General features: G+C 45.8%; 1 protein-coding gene across 2 annotated transcripts in view; it reads right to left on the bottom strand.

Moving 5' to 3' along the window:
• GNAO1 (G protein subunit alpha o1) overlaps positions 1-15,751 on the bottom strand; it is a 154,819-nt gene that overhangs the window by 90,119 nt on the left and 48,949 nt on the right. For both annotated transcript variants that reach the window (XM_052796096.1, XM_052796097.1), the window contains exon 3: positions 6,628-6,769. In XM_052796096.1, coding sequence (XP_052652056.1) covers positions 6,628-6,769 — 142 coding nt within the window. The remainder of the gene's footprint in view (positions 1-6,627; positions 6,770-15,751) is intronic.

Raw genomic sequence — 15,751 nt, 5'->3', positions numbered from 1 at the left:
TTTAGAGCTCTGTCAGTGATTGATAGTCTTCTGCTGGAAGAAAGGTTAGCTGATACTGTCTCTGGGTGCAGTAGTGTCCGTGCAATTCAGTCGCTTGCCTAGAGCACCCAGCTGTTTCCACTGGTATTACATTTTCTAGGCTACTTCTATTTGTGTCCCCATCCCTCCCCTTTTCCTCAGAGCCAGTATCATCTCCCTCCCTCCCAAACTCAGGATTTCTTCCTGCTCACAAGCACAGTGACACATTTGCAGAAGACTGGGATTCTGACTGTTGTTCATCATCACTACTGCTGCCCTATAAATAGCTGTAATCTGTGTGGTGCCAGAGCTAAGGTCACATTTTAGCCCTAAATGAATTGCCAGTTTTCTATTGTAATTACCCAGGTTGGAAAGGAGGACAGATTGATGAACTTAGCCTAAGTAAAATTCTACATGAAGACTTGGCAACCTCCAACCCTACAACCTGCTTATTTAATTGGATGGCTCTTTTTGGCCAAATTCTGTCTGCAAGAGCAAGCCATGATGTGTTTATAGCCATGACACAAGCTTATTTTGTCTCCCTTCTACACGCTATCTTTATTAGTAGCATGACTACAGCAAACCAGACACCAGTTCTGGGTGATGTTTTTTGCTATATGAAGATCATTGTATGTTATTGACAATGACCACGACTTCAGCTTTGCAGGAGCACAAAGCCAAGTTGTGCTGCTGCTGCTGCAGCAAAGCAAGGTCTCCTGGGTCCGGCCACGGGTCTCAGCTGACTTGGCTGGGATCTCCCCTGACAATGAGTGAGTTTGACTCTCCCTAAGAGGTAGAGCAAAGGCATGGAAGTAGACTGTTTCAGGCTCTTTTAGTTGGCACAAAGGGCTATCACAAACTGTCTTCACACTCTGCTGTTACTTTACTATGATCATTTATTAGAGGAAGATTTTGTGTTTTCAGGGACTCAAGAGATTTCTAAAGGAGGAAAATACATTAGCGGGATGAGGAAGGCACAGCTTTTGGTTAGAGACACTCCAGAATTGGCACAGCAGGGCTCGTGGGTCATGCACCATGACCATGCAGGCAGAGCTTACTCTGGGCTTTCCCTTGTTCTTTGCTGTCTCCCTCTTTCCCCTGCACCCTCATTTTCCAGCAATGATTCCCCATACATTGGCCATCTCAACCAGCAACAACAAGCCTTTCTTGAATGAGCCAACCATCTCCCCGGCAACAAGGCAGGCTGAGAAAATAACAAGTGCTTTCCTTTCTGTTTTATGTTTCCTACCTCTCAAGAAATGCCCTGCCTTTTATTTGTCTCCACCGCTCAAAAACATGAATGATGGTAACTGAAATGCACCTCGTGGAGGGATGAAAAGGGAGGTGTGTGAGAAACATAGCTTTGGTTTTAATGGAAAAGAGTGACAGATCTTTACACCTTAGCGAAGGACAGGCTGAAGTGTTTGTCCGGCACTGTTACAGTGATGAACCCAGCAGACCCAGTACAGCAGGAACGATTATATGCATGCTGTGGCTATTGCATGCAGCATGCAAGCAGACTTCAGCTGCAGCTGGACATCCAGACAAATGCTGACACCAGGCAAAAATGGGGTGGCTAATGCCCCCCTTATTCCATTTTCCCTTTTCTCCCACTCCATCCTGCTCCTCTACAAAGCAGCCCTAAGTTACACTTCACTGTGGTGAAGTTCCATCTCTTACAACAGACCAGTAAGGGTTGGCTGTATCCTCACTGAAGTGGCAGAAACCCAGGAATCCCGCGTCTGTCCCCCAGATCACCCCATTAGCTACCAGGCAGCAAATGGAGGCTTCCTACCAGCACAGCGGTGCCTGATTAACCTCGCCTGCCCTGCCCAAAGTTATTAGCAGCTTTTTTGCATTTCTCAGAGAGCTTGGGTTAGGGACACGCAGTAGGAGCCAGCTGGTCTAAACAGATAGCTGCCTGAAATGAAGTAAAATCCACAAATAACTTGAGCTGACAAGTAGAAAAAGCCAGTTACACAGGAGCAGGTCTTAGGAAAGAGACCTCCTCCCACACACTGCTCCTTTCCAGCGACTGGAAGGCAGCATGGGACGGCGGCTGTGTCCCTGGTCCTGCCACTGCCTTTGGTCCTGCCACTGCCTTCGGCACGTGCAGAGGGGACGGGGCGGGAGGCACCGGGTTTCCGCATGCACCCCGCTCTTCAGACGCAGGTTGAGACGCAGCTCCAATGCACGTGGCCCCCTTTGCCAGCCGCCTCGCGTGGGCTGTTCAACTACACTAAACAGATTTTTTTTAATATTACTAGCCAGTATTTTAAAATGTTCCAGGTACATCTTTGCTTAGCTTGTAGTTCAGGAGTTACACACTGTATACAGCATAAGGTCAGGACAGACATATTTTGCTACAAAGCCTGAAAGAAAAAAATTCCCTGTTGAAATTTTTTAACACTTTAGCAGCTTTTTAGTTTTCCCTTTCATAGTTGAAGCAGAGACATTTCCAGACTCCCACTGGGAAAAAAGCCTAATTTAAAGGTCACCGCCTGCCACCTCCGGACCCCAAGTGCTGGACTGTGACCCTGCCACCTCAGACACTGTTATCTGAGCCACGCAACTGATATTGGGATTTTCTGTTGAGTAATTTCCGAACAATTTCAGCCTGTTTCTGTCTGTTTTATGCTAATATGAACACCCTGTACAGCTGTTTCCATACCAGCCTGCACAGGGCGGTGTGCTTGCCTAGGCAGGCTCATTGCTGCCCGGGACCACTCCGAGCTGTGGACACCCCCAGACGCCCCCAGCCTGCCTGCAGCTCTGGCATTTTGCCCAAATGGGATTGTAGGTGCTGCATTTCCAAGCGGCTTCTGAGGTCAGCATTGACCCACCGAGGAAGAGACTTTACGCTTCTTCTGGTTGGAATTTCTGAAGCCGGACTTCAGAACTGGCTCTTCAAATGGAGAGATGAAAATCCATCACTTCCCTGCCCTTCCTGCTTGATCAGATCCAAACGCTTGTACTGACTTCTAGATTCCTGGCTTTAAATCTCCATTTCACATTTGCTCCGCCAGGCTACACCGAAAGGGAATCAGTGAGGAGCTTGCTTTATTAATACATTTGCACTTTAGAGAACCATTTAATCCAGAGTCTACGTGTTACGGCCTGACTCCTTCCTGCCTGTTAATCTGATTATAAAGGTAAGGGCTGAGTAGTGCCCTACTGGCCAGCTGGAGGGTCTTGAGTAGCCAGGTGAGAGCAAGCCTCTGCCCCTCTTTCTTCATGCAACCCCTTTGTCTTGGCTAGTCAGGGATCCAGACCTAGGGCAGCGATGGCCCTGGAGATGAGGAACAGCCACAGACGCTGCTCCTCTCCCACAGCCGGCTCCTCTCTCCTCACTGACTGCTCCTTTTTCACCTGTCCTCTTGCAACATGTAAAGGATTTGTGACTTTGCACTTGCACAGCTTTTCTGGAGTTTCAGACTGACCTTCCAGGCTGTGCGTGGTGATAACGTGCCATGAGCTAGCAGGACGTGCTCCTGCCTCCCTGCTCTGAAGACTATGAGACAGGGACCTACGTGCTGCCCGCAGACCATGAACCTTTTGTAAGCCAGGCACAGCTACAAGAAAACCCGCTCACCTGAACAAGGAGCACGTATAAAACTGAAATCTTACAAGCAGACTGTTTTGTTCTTAACCTGGGGACGGGTCCTTATCAGCAGAGAGGGTCAGCGAGACCTGGAGCATCTGCTTTTTGTGATTTATTTTGTCTTTTCAGCTCACATTTCCTGCATTAATCTTGCTTTGACTGACAAAAGCTAAGGGGTTTAGTCTGGACTCTTCCCCCAGCCTTTTGCTTCTATTAGACTAAATACTGGAGGTATAATTATGGGCAGAAGAAAACTGAGAACAGTGTGAGAGGCTTTGGTTATTTTACCTCAGTAACAAAAGCACAAATCATCTCATTTGCATTTATTAAGTAGGGGAGGGGTTTTTTTTTGCTCTGAACATTGTCAGGGTGCCATTTGGATGGGGTACAGAGGCAGATGCGTCTCCCATGAAGTGGGGGTGGGGGAAGCTGTAATAGCCAAGCAGGCCCTGGGGAAAACCTGTCCTGTCCTGGGTCCGTGCCCCGTCCTTCCCTGCTGCTGAATCAGGCTCGAGCCGCCGCAGTCCAATCTCCCCTTCCCGACCTCTCTTCTCTTGAGGGCTTAAGTGATGAGTAGGGGAAAATCCCCCACTAAAAGATTTGCATTGGAAACCCTTGGCTGAGGAATGACTTTTAAAATAGAAAAGCTTTCCTTGAAAAGGGATGAACCATGTAGCATAATACTCAACAAATCGCCTGTTTAATGGCCTCTCTTTATAGCAGCTGTGCATTAATAACAAAAGAGGGGTAGCAGAAGCCACACGCTTCTTTGTAAGATTAAAATAAATACTATTTCATACTAATACCAGCAACTTTCTGTGGAGGTTGACTAAGAGAAAAGAGCAAGTGGAGGACCATGGCCTCAGAGACTAGGTTTCTTTCCCCTTCGTCTTCTGCTGGATGAAGGAATATTACTCCCATCTACGAAGGGAGAAGACACTCTGAATCAGACCTCCCACACTGTTGTTTGGTTCATACTGGCTTGTTGCAGTCTTGTCTGTACACAGTCAGCATGACACCATTATAAGACAGGAGTAATTCCTCCAGGACTACATACCTTAGGGGAAACTAGGTTGGGGAGAACTTAATCTAACTTGCTTTTTACTTTGCAAGGCATAACTCAGGATCCTTACTGCCATAAAGCATAACTTGAAACAAGAGTGGTTCACACTAGACATAAGGAGAAACCTTTTCATCATGAGGACAGTACAGCAGTGGACCAGGTTGCCCACAGAGGCTGTGCAGCCTCCATCCTTGGAGGATTTGGGACCCGACTGGATAAAGCCCTGAGCAACCTCAGAGCCAACCTTGCCTGAGCATGAGATTGGGCTAGACACCACCTGAGTTCCTTTCCAGCCTGAGTTATCATATGATCCTAGGAACATTTGGAATCTTTTCCATAGCAATATGAACGGACGTGATGTTTTGTGCAGCCCAGTACTCCCATCTCTCATTCCTGGCAGTTCTGGTAACAGCTCTCCCCCTCCACACCCCGTACTTTGCCAGGCCTGGCACTAAAGCAGTGCTGAGTTTCCCTCCTCGAATTAGGACTTCAAGCATTAAAAAAAATAAATTTACATGTTAAAGCTGTCTGCCACAGACTATTTATCAGACAAGGAGAAAGATTTGTTTCTGTTTTCCTGGGCATAGGTTTTTAGCTGAGACAAGATACGTTGCCTGGCTGAGAGCTGAATCACCAAGTAATCAACAGATTAATGTATTCAGTTCGAAAGCCATCAGCATTAGTTCTCGGCAAGCTCACAAGAACTCCATTATGGTATCATCTCTACGTTTAGGATGGAAATGTCTCCAGGATATAGAGTTCCTGTGGGAAAAATCCCTAGATGCAAAGAAATCAAAATACCCCTTTGTGGCTGGGAGAAATAAGGTACCTCTTCATACAGTAACACCACAGCAGGATTTTGGCATCCTTTCTAGTGAATGCTTTTATTATCACCCCTCAGGGTGATAATAAGGAGTTTGGGGTATGTTGTACATCTGCCATTTGATAGGTACCTAAAAATAGTCATGATAAACTCAGTGGCATATAGGACTTTGCCCTTACCAGGTCTTTAATCTGAAATTATTTTATTTCCAGTGAAACCAAGTAGTTTTACCTTCTCTGGGATGGGACCATGCAAAAAGGGTGGTCTTTACTTCTCTAGGGCTCTGACTTGCTCTGTGTGGGCTTGGTCTGAGCCAGAAATGCAAAAAGGAAAGGCACAGGCTGGCAGGGGCACCCCACAGAGGAGCCACTGTTTAAAAATAGGGAGCTGGTTAAAGTACCAACAGAGTAGCAACTGTAAAAGGACAGGCTGGCCTCGGTGTGTGGCATGAGAAGGCTGCCAGACATCACATAGTCATTCTGATAAGACACGTGCTAATGCTGCTGCCTAAGACCCTGTCCATACAAACCTCACTGAAGTAATACATCCTCTTGTGGCAAGCGAAATTGCTGTTTGGGCGCACTTGAATGGGGGATGTGTGAGTAAAAGCCAGTCAAGCCCCCGCAAAAGTCAAGTTAATCCTAAAAGCTTTCCTATATTAGCAGGCTGGTGGAAGGGATTTCAACAGCAGCAAGACTTCTCCCCAAGACATTTCTCATTGCAGCCTGTGTATCCAGCACGTGCACAGTAGACAGGACACACGTTCTCACTGTTTCCCCAAGTCTGTCAGTACCTCTGTCTAGGCTGTCCCTAGATAACAGAACTTTTTTTGTACTGGCCTGGCTAGTGCCAGGGCATGAGAGATTGTGGCTGTTGTGACACAGAGGTCCCCAGGGCTACACTTCCTAGCATAGGTGTACAAATGGCATGTCATATGCAATTGTGCCTATGACTCTGTTGCACAAACTGCATGTGCTATAGGCATACAATGGTGATGTAAATCTTCCCCCCTCCCTCCTTTTCTCTCCAAGGTATTCAGATTGTGCAAATGTCTCCTGTTTGTGCTCTGGAGCCTCCAGGTGCTCAGCTCTCTGTACCCAAGCAGTGGTGATTTTAACTTACCCGTCGTTCCTTATCACCATATTCGATGCCCAAGGTATCCATGGCACGTACAATAGCTGCCAGTGACTGTATAGTATTGCTGTAGACCACTGGCTTGTACTGCTTCACGTCTTCTCCAGAGAAGCCATCCTCATGGATGATCCTGAAGAAAATGCAAAGGACAAAAACCTCTTGAGAATGTAATTTCAATGGGGGAGACATTTCAAAGAGAGCTGTGCTCTTTTGAAGAGCACATCTGCTAGCTTGATTCATTTAATTTAGTCAGCATTTCTTTTTAAACCGTTCTGGTTGTTCACCAGTAGTGTGTCTGAGCCCAGTGCCTGGAATTAGCATCCCTTTTGCTCTCTCTCAAGGAGGTTTTGTGCAGGGTCGGCGCATATGGTACCTCCCTCCCAACTGAACCGCAAACACCCGAGCCTGGAGAGCTTTGTGTTTGCATGCTTACCGGTCACAGAGGGGAGGTTTCCAGGTCCTACATTACCTTTCCTGTCAAGGTCTATGGAAATATGTTCAGTGCTTACAATGACCATCAGATCAGATCTTAACCACTGAAACAAGTGATAGAAAACCCTAGTTCTTGTCTCGTCCTTTTCATAGTAACTCCTGGGGTGCCTTACAAAAGCAACCAGAGTCAGAATACCCCTGTATGCATGGGGACGCAGGCATGGATAGGGGAATTGACTTAGTTGTGTAGCACTTTAAAGTATTTACAACCCTTCACACATCCTCCCTCCTTCCCTCTCCTTTAAAAACAATGTTGGAATTTTTGCCGCCTCAAGGCATGTTATGTTATCCCTTCCCGAAGAAACATGGGAATGAGATCCACAGTCCTATCAGCTCTGTGTGCTGGATGGTCTGTGCATTAGTCTCTATTAAACTCTGCAAAAGGAACTATTTGATGGAGCGAGTTCCTGCAGTCCCTTGCTCAGGTCAGAAGACTGACCCCTATAATTTCTTCATCTCTAAGTAACTCAAGAACTAAGTCTGGGTGTGTCTAGAAAACAGCTGGGATTTGCAGAGCTAATTGTGTTTGACAATAATTCTTCCCAGTGAAGACATAAGTTATGATCCTGTCTCTTAAATATTGGCAGAGAGGATGATCCGCTTAGCTGAAATGAAGTCCTTGCTTGCTCATCCTCAGATCTCACTGGACAACAGAGTCCTTCAGTAACAGACCTGGTCACTGATAAAACCTAGCATCCTGTCTATAACAGGATTTTTGTTTCCTTTTTTCCTAAATCAGATACGCACAAACCAAGGTCCCAACCAGTGCTGGCTTGCCCCCGGGGAGAGGGAGTGCTAGCGGGGATCACAGTGAGCTTGCAATAGATATATTGCTGCGATGGCAATGGAGAACGGGGCTGGGTGCCTGCCCCGTATTATTAACAGATGACTACATGAAGAACAAGGCTGATAGAAACATGCTGACAAAGACACAGATCTACTTCCCATGATGTGAAGCTCAGGGAAAGGTTTTCTAACGCAAGCAGCCAACTCTCTGCCCTTCCCACCACCAACGTTCGCTCACTCATCACTGAAGAACTGAGCTCCTGGGAGGAGCTGCTCCAACACCCTCCAAGTCCTGGAAAAATAGGACTACAAGCAAAGACAGCCCAAGGAAGTAGTTCGAATTAATTGGTTTCCAGGAAATTTTTAAGCTACTGATCCGAGGAACTGGGCAGAGCCCCCTCCTCGGGTACCCCAGCTCCAGGAAGGGGGAATGGGGCTGGCGTGCTGGAAACAGCACGAGGGGTTGCTGGTTTGTCTCGCCTAGGCTGAGAAGAGCAAGGGTGGATGAAAACCTTTCTGACTTAGTTAATCCAGACTTCCCAATTTGTCAAAATTTTTGCTGTAGCTAGTTTTGATTTTGATGAAGAGTTATGGGCAATAGCAGACCTCATACTCCGTAGCTTTTCTTTTGTGTGAATCCAGTGCTTGCGCCAAGGGTTGGAGTAGCAACATTTGAGTAATGGGGAAGGAGGAGGGCCAGCAGAGCCATGTGTGTTGGCACTGGATCTCATGGATCATTTACTGTTACTCAGACAAGTTGCTAAACTTCTGGGAAATGTGTTCTTTGTCAAAAGTTGCAGTCAAACCTTAAGAGTTATGGCTAGCACAAAGCACAAGGATCTCCATCAATCCTGTTTAAATTCAAGAGAGACTGTACAGCACCAGTTCCTCCCAGCTATGAGCATGACAGCAAGAAGCTCGGCAGAGCAGGGGTCCTGTGGGAGGGAGGCAGGCAGGTGGTTAGCAAAAGCGTCACCAGAAATAATTCATTCGTTCTGGTTGGTTTTCCCGGGGTTGGATTTTGGGGCAGGGAGGACTAAATGTTGGTCTGGGGGCAACTAGGAGAAGGAAACATAAGAGGGGGATAAGAAAGGGGCAAGAAGAGGACAGGCACGAGAAGCAGCATAAGGACTGCAAAGAGGATGCAGCTGAAATTTGTTTGGTCCAGCTGTTGACCATGCTGGTGGAGATCAGAGCGGTGCCCTCACCACGGGCTGGCTTTGTTTCTGCCTTTCACTGACAGGCATCAGCTAGGGACTTGATATGGCAAACAGAGGGCTGAACAGCTGTGTAGGGAAAGAGGTGAGCTTTGGTCTTCTTCAGAGTTTAAACCGTCTCTGGCCTTGCACCATGAAGTTGTGGCCTGACATTTTCACTTCTAAATACTCAGTTTTTCTAACTATTCTAAGCCAGTAAGCTCCCTATCAAGTAGCAGAGCTCCTTGTGCTGAAGGGGCAGAATTAAGCAATGGAGAGTGGCTCTGGGATCCCTCAGTGAACATACTGCTGACTGGGCAACAGACTGACACTGTTCAAAGCACAGACATAAAAGCATTACTTTTAAAGGGGGCAGAAAAGACCGTGGAGAAAAAACACCCCAATTGTTCTTCTGTGAAATCTCTCCGGGAGGGCAGCCACGGCAACTGAAAGCAGCACTGCAGATGCCAGTATTGAAGTTTTGCGGTAGGAAGTACCTATGGATTAATCAATCACGCAGTTAGCACATTACCTAATATTTGAGCGAGCAAATCCCCACTGACTAGTGCCGTTCCAAAGCCTGCTAGGACACCGTGAACTGGTTTATTGTCCTATATGCTTTTAGCAAATATTTCTCCTCTTGCTTGCCTTGGCAATCTGATGGCTGAACTCCCGTGGCAGCTTTTTCCATAGTCCTTTGGAAATGTTCGTGCTGCCGCTCACCTGTTTGGGATACACCTTTCTTCTTGCCTGCTATTGTGCTTTACTGCCTAGAGGACACCTAAAGCTCCAACAGCCCTCTTGGGAGGTATATTGTTACGGGGGATGGCTTGAGCCAGCTTGTGTACCGCAGGACACAAGAAGCAGTGGGGTTTGGATACTGTAGTGAGCTGTGACCATTAAAAATGCACACTGTGTAGGAACTAATAGAAGTGAGCAGCACTTCAAGACTGGGAAATCTTTAAAGGTTCAGGCAGGGTGGGCTACTTCTTAAGCAACCTGCAAATTAATGGGAACAGAGGGTTTTCAGCAGTAAAAATGTGACTCCTCTGTTTTCTAAATGGCTTGTATTTTTTCCTGTGTCTGAAATACAAAGGAAACTGCTGCAGGCAGGTTCCTCTTTGCCACACCAGACACAGTTCTCTCCAAGGCAAAGGAAGAAAAGGGATTTAAGAGGATCCTCTGGGGCTGTGGAGGGGGGAGACAATGCTGTAATTTTTAAAAACAATTCTGAGCAATTAAAAAGCCATTTCATTCACCAAGTGACTAATGAAACACCGTGCTCTGAATGGAATGGTGAGAGACAACTGAAGCAACCAGATTGTCTAATGTACCTATTAATGCCTGTTCCCTATCCCTCAGCTGCTAACAGCAAAACCCATACGTTTGCATGTTATGTTGTCATACTCATTTTAGATTGGCATTAACAGGCAGGTATTTGCTGGGGAAAATGGTTCCACCGCAAATCAGATCTTCTGCCATCCCCCAGCAAGTCATTAATCCCGAAGAAGTGCCCAGTGCTTCAGCGATTATTGCTTAATTACAAAATAAATGAAATACTTGGGAACAGGGGGTGCATTCTGCGTGGCAGCTTGCTTTGGCTTCCGTTCAACAAAGCACTTACATGCCTTCAGCCTTTCACTACAAAACGAATGTATTAAAAAGGCAAAGCCAAAGATAATTTTGCCGTATGTCCCTGCTGACACGCACTGCCCCAGCGGTTGTGAAACGGCAGCTTTGAACAAAGCACACGACAGCTCTAGCACAGCAGGGCTCAATCTCAGCCTGGGCTGATCCAAGCAAGGAGCCAGTTTGCCTCGGTCACTCCTGGGAGGAATACTTGTCCATCTATCCTGAAAACCTCCTGGACAACCTATCCTGGCACTTTCCTTCCAGCCCTTCCAACCTAAGCCAGGTTTAGTGAATGCAATGATTCTTCTCAACACCTTCTCCAACTGGGTCCTCCTCTGTCTTGAGGCACAGTGCCCCAGACTAGACCCAGTCCTCACTTCTCTAACCTGCCAAGATCATTTTAAGCTGTAAAGCTTATCCTCCAATGTGCTGAAGTACCTCTCCCAGCTCCACATCACTACCAGGTATAATTATGTATTTTTATCCATTTTTCATTGATGAAAATTTTGAAGGAAATCAACCCAGACCCCCGCAGAGTCCTGGTTGAGAGAGTCCTCTGCTCTGACCATGAGCCACCAGTAACTGTATTCTTTGGGAGTGAGGTGTGCTACTCATCCGTTTTTGTGTAAGATCTGAAGTAGTTTTATCTAGACTGTTTTTCCAGGTCACTTTGTGAAAGTTAAGTGGGACTGTGTCAAACCCTTCCCAAAATCTAGATATGGCACCAACTACTTCTCTCCTACTTCTGCCGAGAAATCAAATGAGATTAGTTTAACATGCCTCATTTTTGTATAATCCATGCTGGATGTCACTCATCTCCCTTTTTATCTCCTAGGTGCTTGCAAATTGATTGATAGTTCAATTCTCTTGAAAGCTTCTAGAAGTTGACTGGTCTATAATTCTTACTCCTCTTTTCTCCCTCTATATTTAGAGATAGACACCATGTTTACATTTTTTCCCTGTCTTCTGGTACCTCACCTACCCTCCAAGAGCTCTCAAGGAGAAGTGTTTGTCTTTCTGAGATGGCGCCAGCAGAGCCTGTAAGTATGTGGTAAGAAGTTCCTTAAACACAGCTGGTCTGAAGACATTTAATCTTATAAAACTTGCCCTTCTTGTGCCAGAGGGAGAGAGATGGCAGCGCTCAGCATTGGAGCCTGTTGTGGACACCCCTTCTGCCCCTCTTCCTTCCAGCGCTCGGTATCCTCCATCCCTTTCACAGCTTTGCATGCAGGTTCTCCTTTCCTCACTGGCACAGCCCTGCCTCATCTCCTGCACTTTGTCATCACTCCAAAAGCTCGAGCCAACGCCTCTGGAATGTTTCCTGCTAAATTCAGGGAACTTTGTGTGGCTTCAAACTGTCTGCATCACTGTAAAAGACATACGTAGAGACTTCCAATTGCCTACCAGAGAAAATAAATCCCATACTGTTTCTGTTTTACCTAAGGTGATTTACTTTAAATCAGCAAGCTGTTTCCAGCTGAATGAAGTTTCCCCATATCAATGCACCTCCCTAAAATCACAGTGATTTGCTTGAATAAAACCAGACAAGAAATCACCAGGAGGTTATTACCCTCAAAGCTTATTGCAAGCAAGTACCTTGCAAATGAATGGTCCAGTTCCTGTAAGAGCAGTCCTCGCTCCTCACCTTCATCTGGACAAATTAAGGTACTTAAAGGTCATTGCACAGCTTTCGTACAGAGCCTTGTGCCACAGCGATGGGTTTCACCTCCCAGGGCTTTAGGACTGGTTTTGACTGGCAGTGGTACCCTGCGGAGGTAGCACCCACAGCTCCGCTTCAGCCTGGATGGTTGTGTGCTCCTCTGCAGCATTTCCTCCCAGGGCAGGGAAGCACGGGTCTCCCAAGTGCTCTGTGTGGGGAGCTCCCGAAGTCCACATGGACAACGTGGGCAGGGAAAACCTCCCAGCCAATGCAAAGAGCGTGAGACGCTACAGGGTGTGAAGTGCTGCTTGCAACTGAAGGAGATACTGGGGCCATAGCAGAAGGGAGGTGGCGTGAAAGGGACAACTGAGCATTTGCCCACTGACGCATTTTTTGCTCGGGCTGTTGAAAGCCCCGTTCATATGTATATGTCTAGGGTATAGACTGATCCAAGGCAGATTTTACATGAAGAATTTTGGAACAAACACACATACAAATCTATTTTTGCTCAGCAAACTTTTCTGATTTTTTTTTTTCTCCCTTCTTCCCCTCATCTTACAAAAATCATCTTTTCTGTTTCCTACCAGAATCAAGCAGGTTATTCTGGTGAGGCTGGGCACAGCTTGAGTCAAAAGAAAAAACCCCTAATTGTGAAGAAAACTCTGTAAGCTTTGTTTGCAAATGGGGAAAAATAATAATGCAAAAATCTGACTTTAATATGTAGGGAAAGGAAGGGGTTGATCAAATGTTGATGGCAAATCTCCTGCTAGAGGTAATCAGCTACTTTTAAAAATTATTTTTATCTTGATATGAGGTTAAAAAGTTTGTTTACAGGGGAGTTATGAAGCTAAATTCCAGTGATTCTCTTCTCGTTTAATAGCCTGAAATGCGATTAAAACCTCCTGGATTATGTTAAACTAAATCAACGCAGATGCCCATGACCTTGTGTTTCAAAGACTGCAAAGGCACAGTTCAGACCTCCGTGACAGGGTGCAAATCTCTCAAAACTCTCATTCTTCTTCCCCTCTGGCTGTGCTTGAATGACACGTTGTACATCCTATTCCCGCAAGAAATTCTATGAGATGGAGATAAGATGACTGTTTGCCTACATGCCTGCTTTTTTGAAAAGAAAAACAGCTTCCTTAGTCAGGGTCATCTAAAAACTGCAAATGGAGCTCATTTTAAAAAGCATAATTTTTTCAAACTGGATTTTTAACACCAGTCCAAGAAATACTGATGGAGCCCTGTGATAGACTCCCAGACAGGGAAAATCTCCTTTCTGGAGGAAATACCTTTGGGTCACTCAAAACTGAATTCTTACCACCAAAGTATTTCTTCCATGCAAAGACATTATTCTAACCAGCTGGTTCATGTTAAAAAATAAGCAAATCCATCAGGCGATTGAAATGTTGCCAAAATCTATGGCCCTGGAAATGGTCGAGCTTATTCAAATCAATTGCAAAAGTTTCATGGACCTGTACAGGGCAGAAGAATTCTTGCTCTTCTAAGGCAGCTAAATTTGTGCCTAATATCAATGCCTGTAAGTAAGTCTGATGCCTTCATGAGGTCTAGTTAAAGCTAGGCATGTGCTTCTGCTCCTCAACTGCTGGCCAGAAAGCTAGAAAATGGTGGTATAAGAAACTCTCTCATGTCTACTCAGAATGGGTGTTGCTACCATCTTATTTTTGCCTGTAGATGAGCAGCTATTGAGCTAACGATGATTAGCTCCTATACATGTAGGGGCCAGATACTGCATCTTCCCCAAAACCTTGGGGAAACCTTTGGTTTCAGCTTGTTTTCAGGTATATATATGCATATATAAATATATGCAGAATACTCTTCATTTCCAGTTTAATACCGATGAAAACCAGAAACAAGTGCACTAACGAAAACTCCCAATGTGGTGCTGTGTCTCTGTAGTCCTGTGGCTTTTTAGAATCAGCTTAGTCTTTTCTTAATTATTATTATTTTTTATTTGAGTTCTACATCAATGCTTGTCCTGGTTTCAGCTGGGATAGAGTTAACTGTCTTCCTAGTAGCTGGTACAGTGCTATGTTTTGAGTTCAGAGCGAAGAATGTTGATAACACTGATGTTTTCAGTTGTTGCTCAGTAGTGTTTAGACTAATGTCAAGGATTTTTCAGCTTCTCATGCCCAGCCAGTGAGAAAGCTGGAGGGGCACAAGAAGTTGGCACAGGACACAGCCAGGGCACCTGACCCAAACTGGCCAACGGTGTATTCCATACCATGTGACGTCCCATCCAGTACAGAAACGGGGAAGTGGGGGGCAGGGATTCGCCGCTCGGGGGACTGGCTGGGTGTCGGTCGGCGGGTGGTGAGCAATTGCACTGCGTATCATTTGTACATTCCAATCCTTTCATTATTGCTGTTGTCATTTTATTAGTGTTATCATTATCATTATTAGTTTCTTCTTTTCTGTTCTATTAAACCGTTCTTATCTCAACCCACGGGTTTTGCTTCTTTTCCCGATTTTGTCCCCCATCCCACTGGGTGGGGGGGAAGTGAGTGAGCGGCTGCGTGGTGTTTAGTTGCTGGCTGGGGTTAAACCACGACAGTCCTTTTTGGCGCCCAACGTGGGGCACGAAGGGTTGAGATAACGACAAACCTGACCAGAGCTTGTTAAAACAAATTTGTTATAAGCATTCATTATAGCGGTCTAATAGTTGCTGGTCATTATGTTGATTTATGTGTTCTTAGAGTTGTTGCTCTGGTTTTTAAAGTTCTGTTATGTATCACCTCGCTTGCTGTATGTAGTCCCTCTTCTGCTGCTTATCATCCGTGGGAGGTGGATTAAGGTTTTCGCTTTGATGTATTGTATAACACTGGTTTATGGTATGATAAAGTCGTCGGCTGTGGGATTAATCCGGTACTTGCACCCAGCATTGTCACCTTTATACTGTGGAAGCCATCTGTGGGAAACTATTAATAATTATACCATTTACCTTTCCTCCTTGGAAAACCAGTCTATGGGTGGGATACCTTTCTTCCCCTCTCCTTTCTTCTTCAGTCCAGTTACAATGGTGTTTGAGAATTTTGAAAAATTTGAATACTCTTGGGATGTTGGGACCAGCATGGTCCTAGCCCTACTGCTAGGAATTAGCATGCTTCTGAATGTGGTTCAGCTCTCATTTAAGGTTAAACAACTATTTAAGAAAATCACCCAGAGATCTGCCCCAAGGCTGGATAATTATGAGTGGCAGGGTGTGTGGGGTAGTATGGGCAAGTACCTAGAAAAGTGGGCACCTCCAGTGTTTTGGAAATTCACCCCTGAACAAGTGCAGAATCCAGAAGATCTAGTAAAATATTTGGAAAAGGTATGCTGTCAC

This window comes from Harpia harpyja, chromosome 9 (genome assembly GCF_026419915.1).
Source record: "Harpia harpyja isolate bHarHar1 chromosome 9, bHarHar1 primary haplotype, whole genome shotgun sequence".
Taxonomy (NCBI): Eukaryota; Metazoa; Chordata; class Aves; order Accipitriformes; family Accipitridae; genus Harpia; species Harpia harpyja.
Note: the sequence above shows the minus strand (reverse complement) of the source record. Positions and strands in the feature narration are given on the sequence as shown.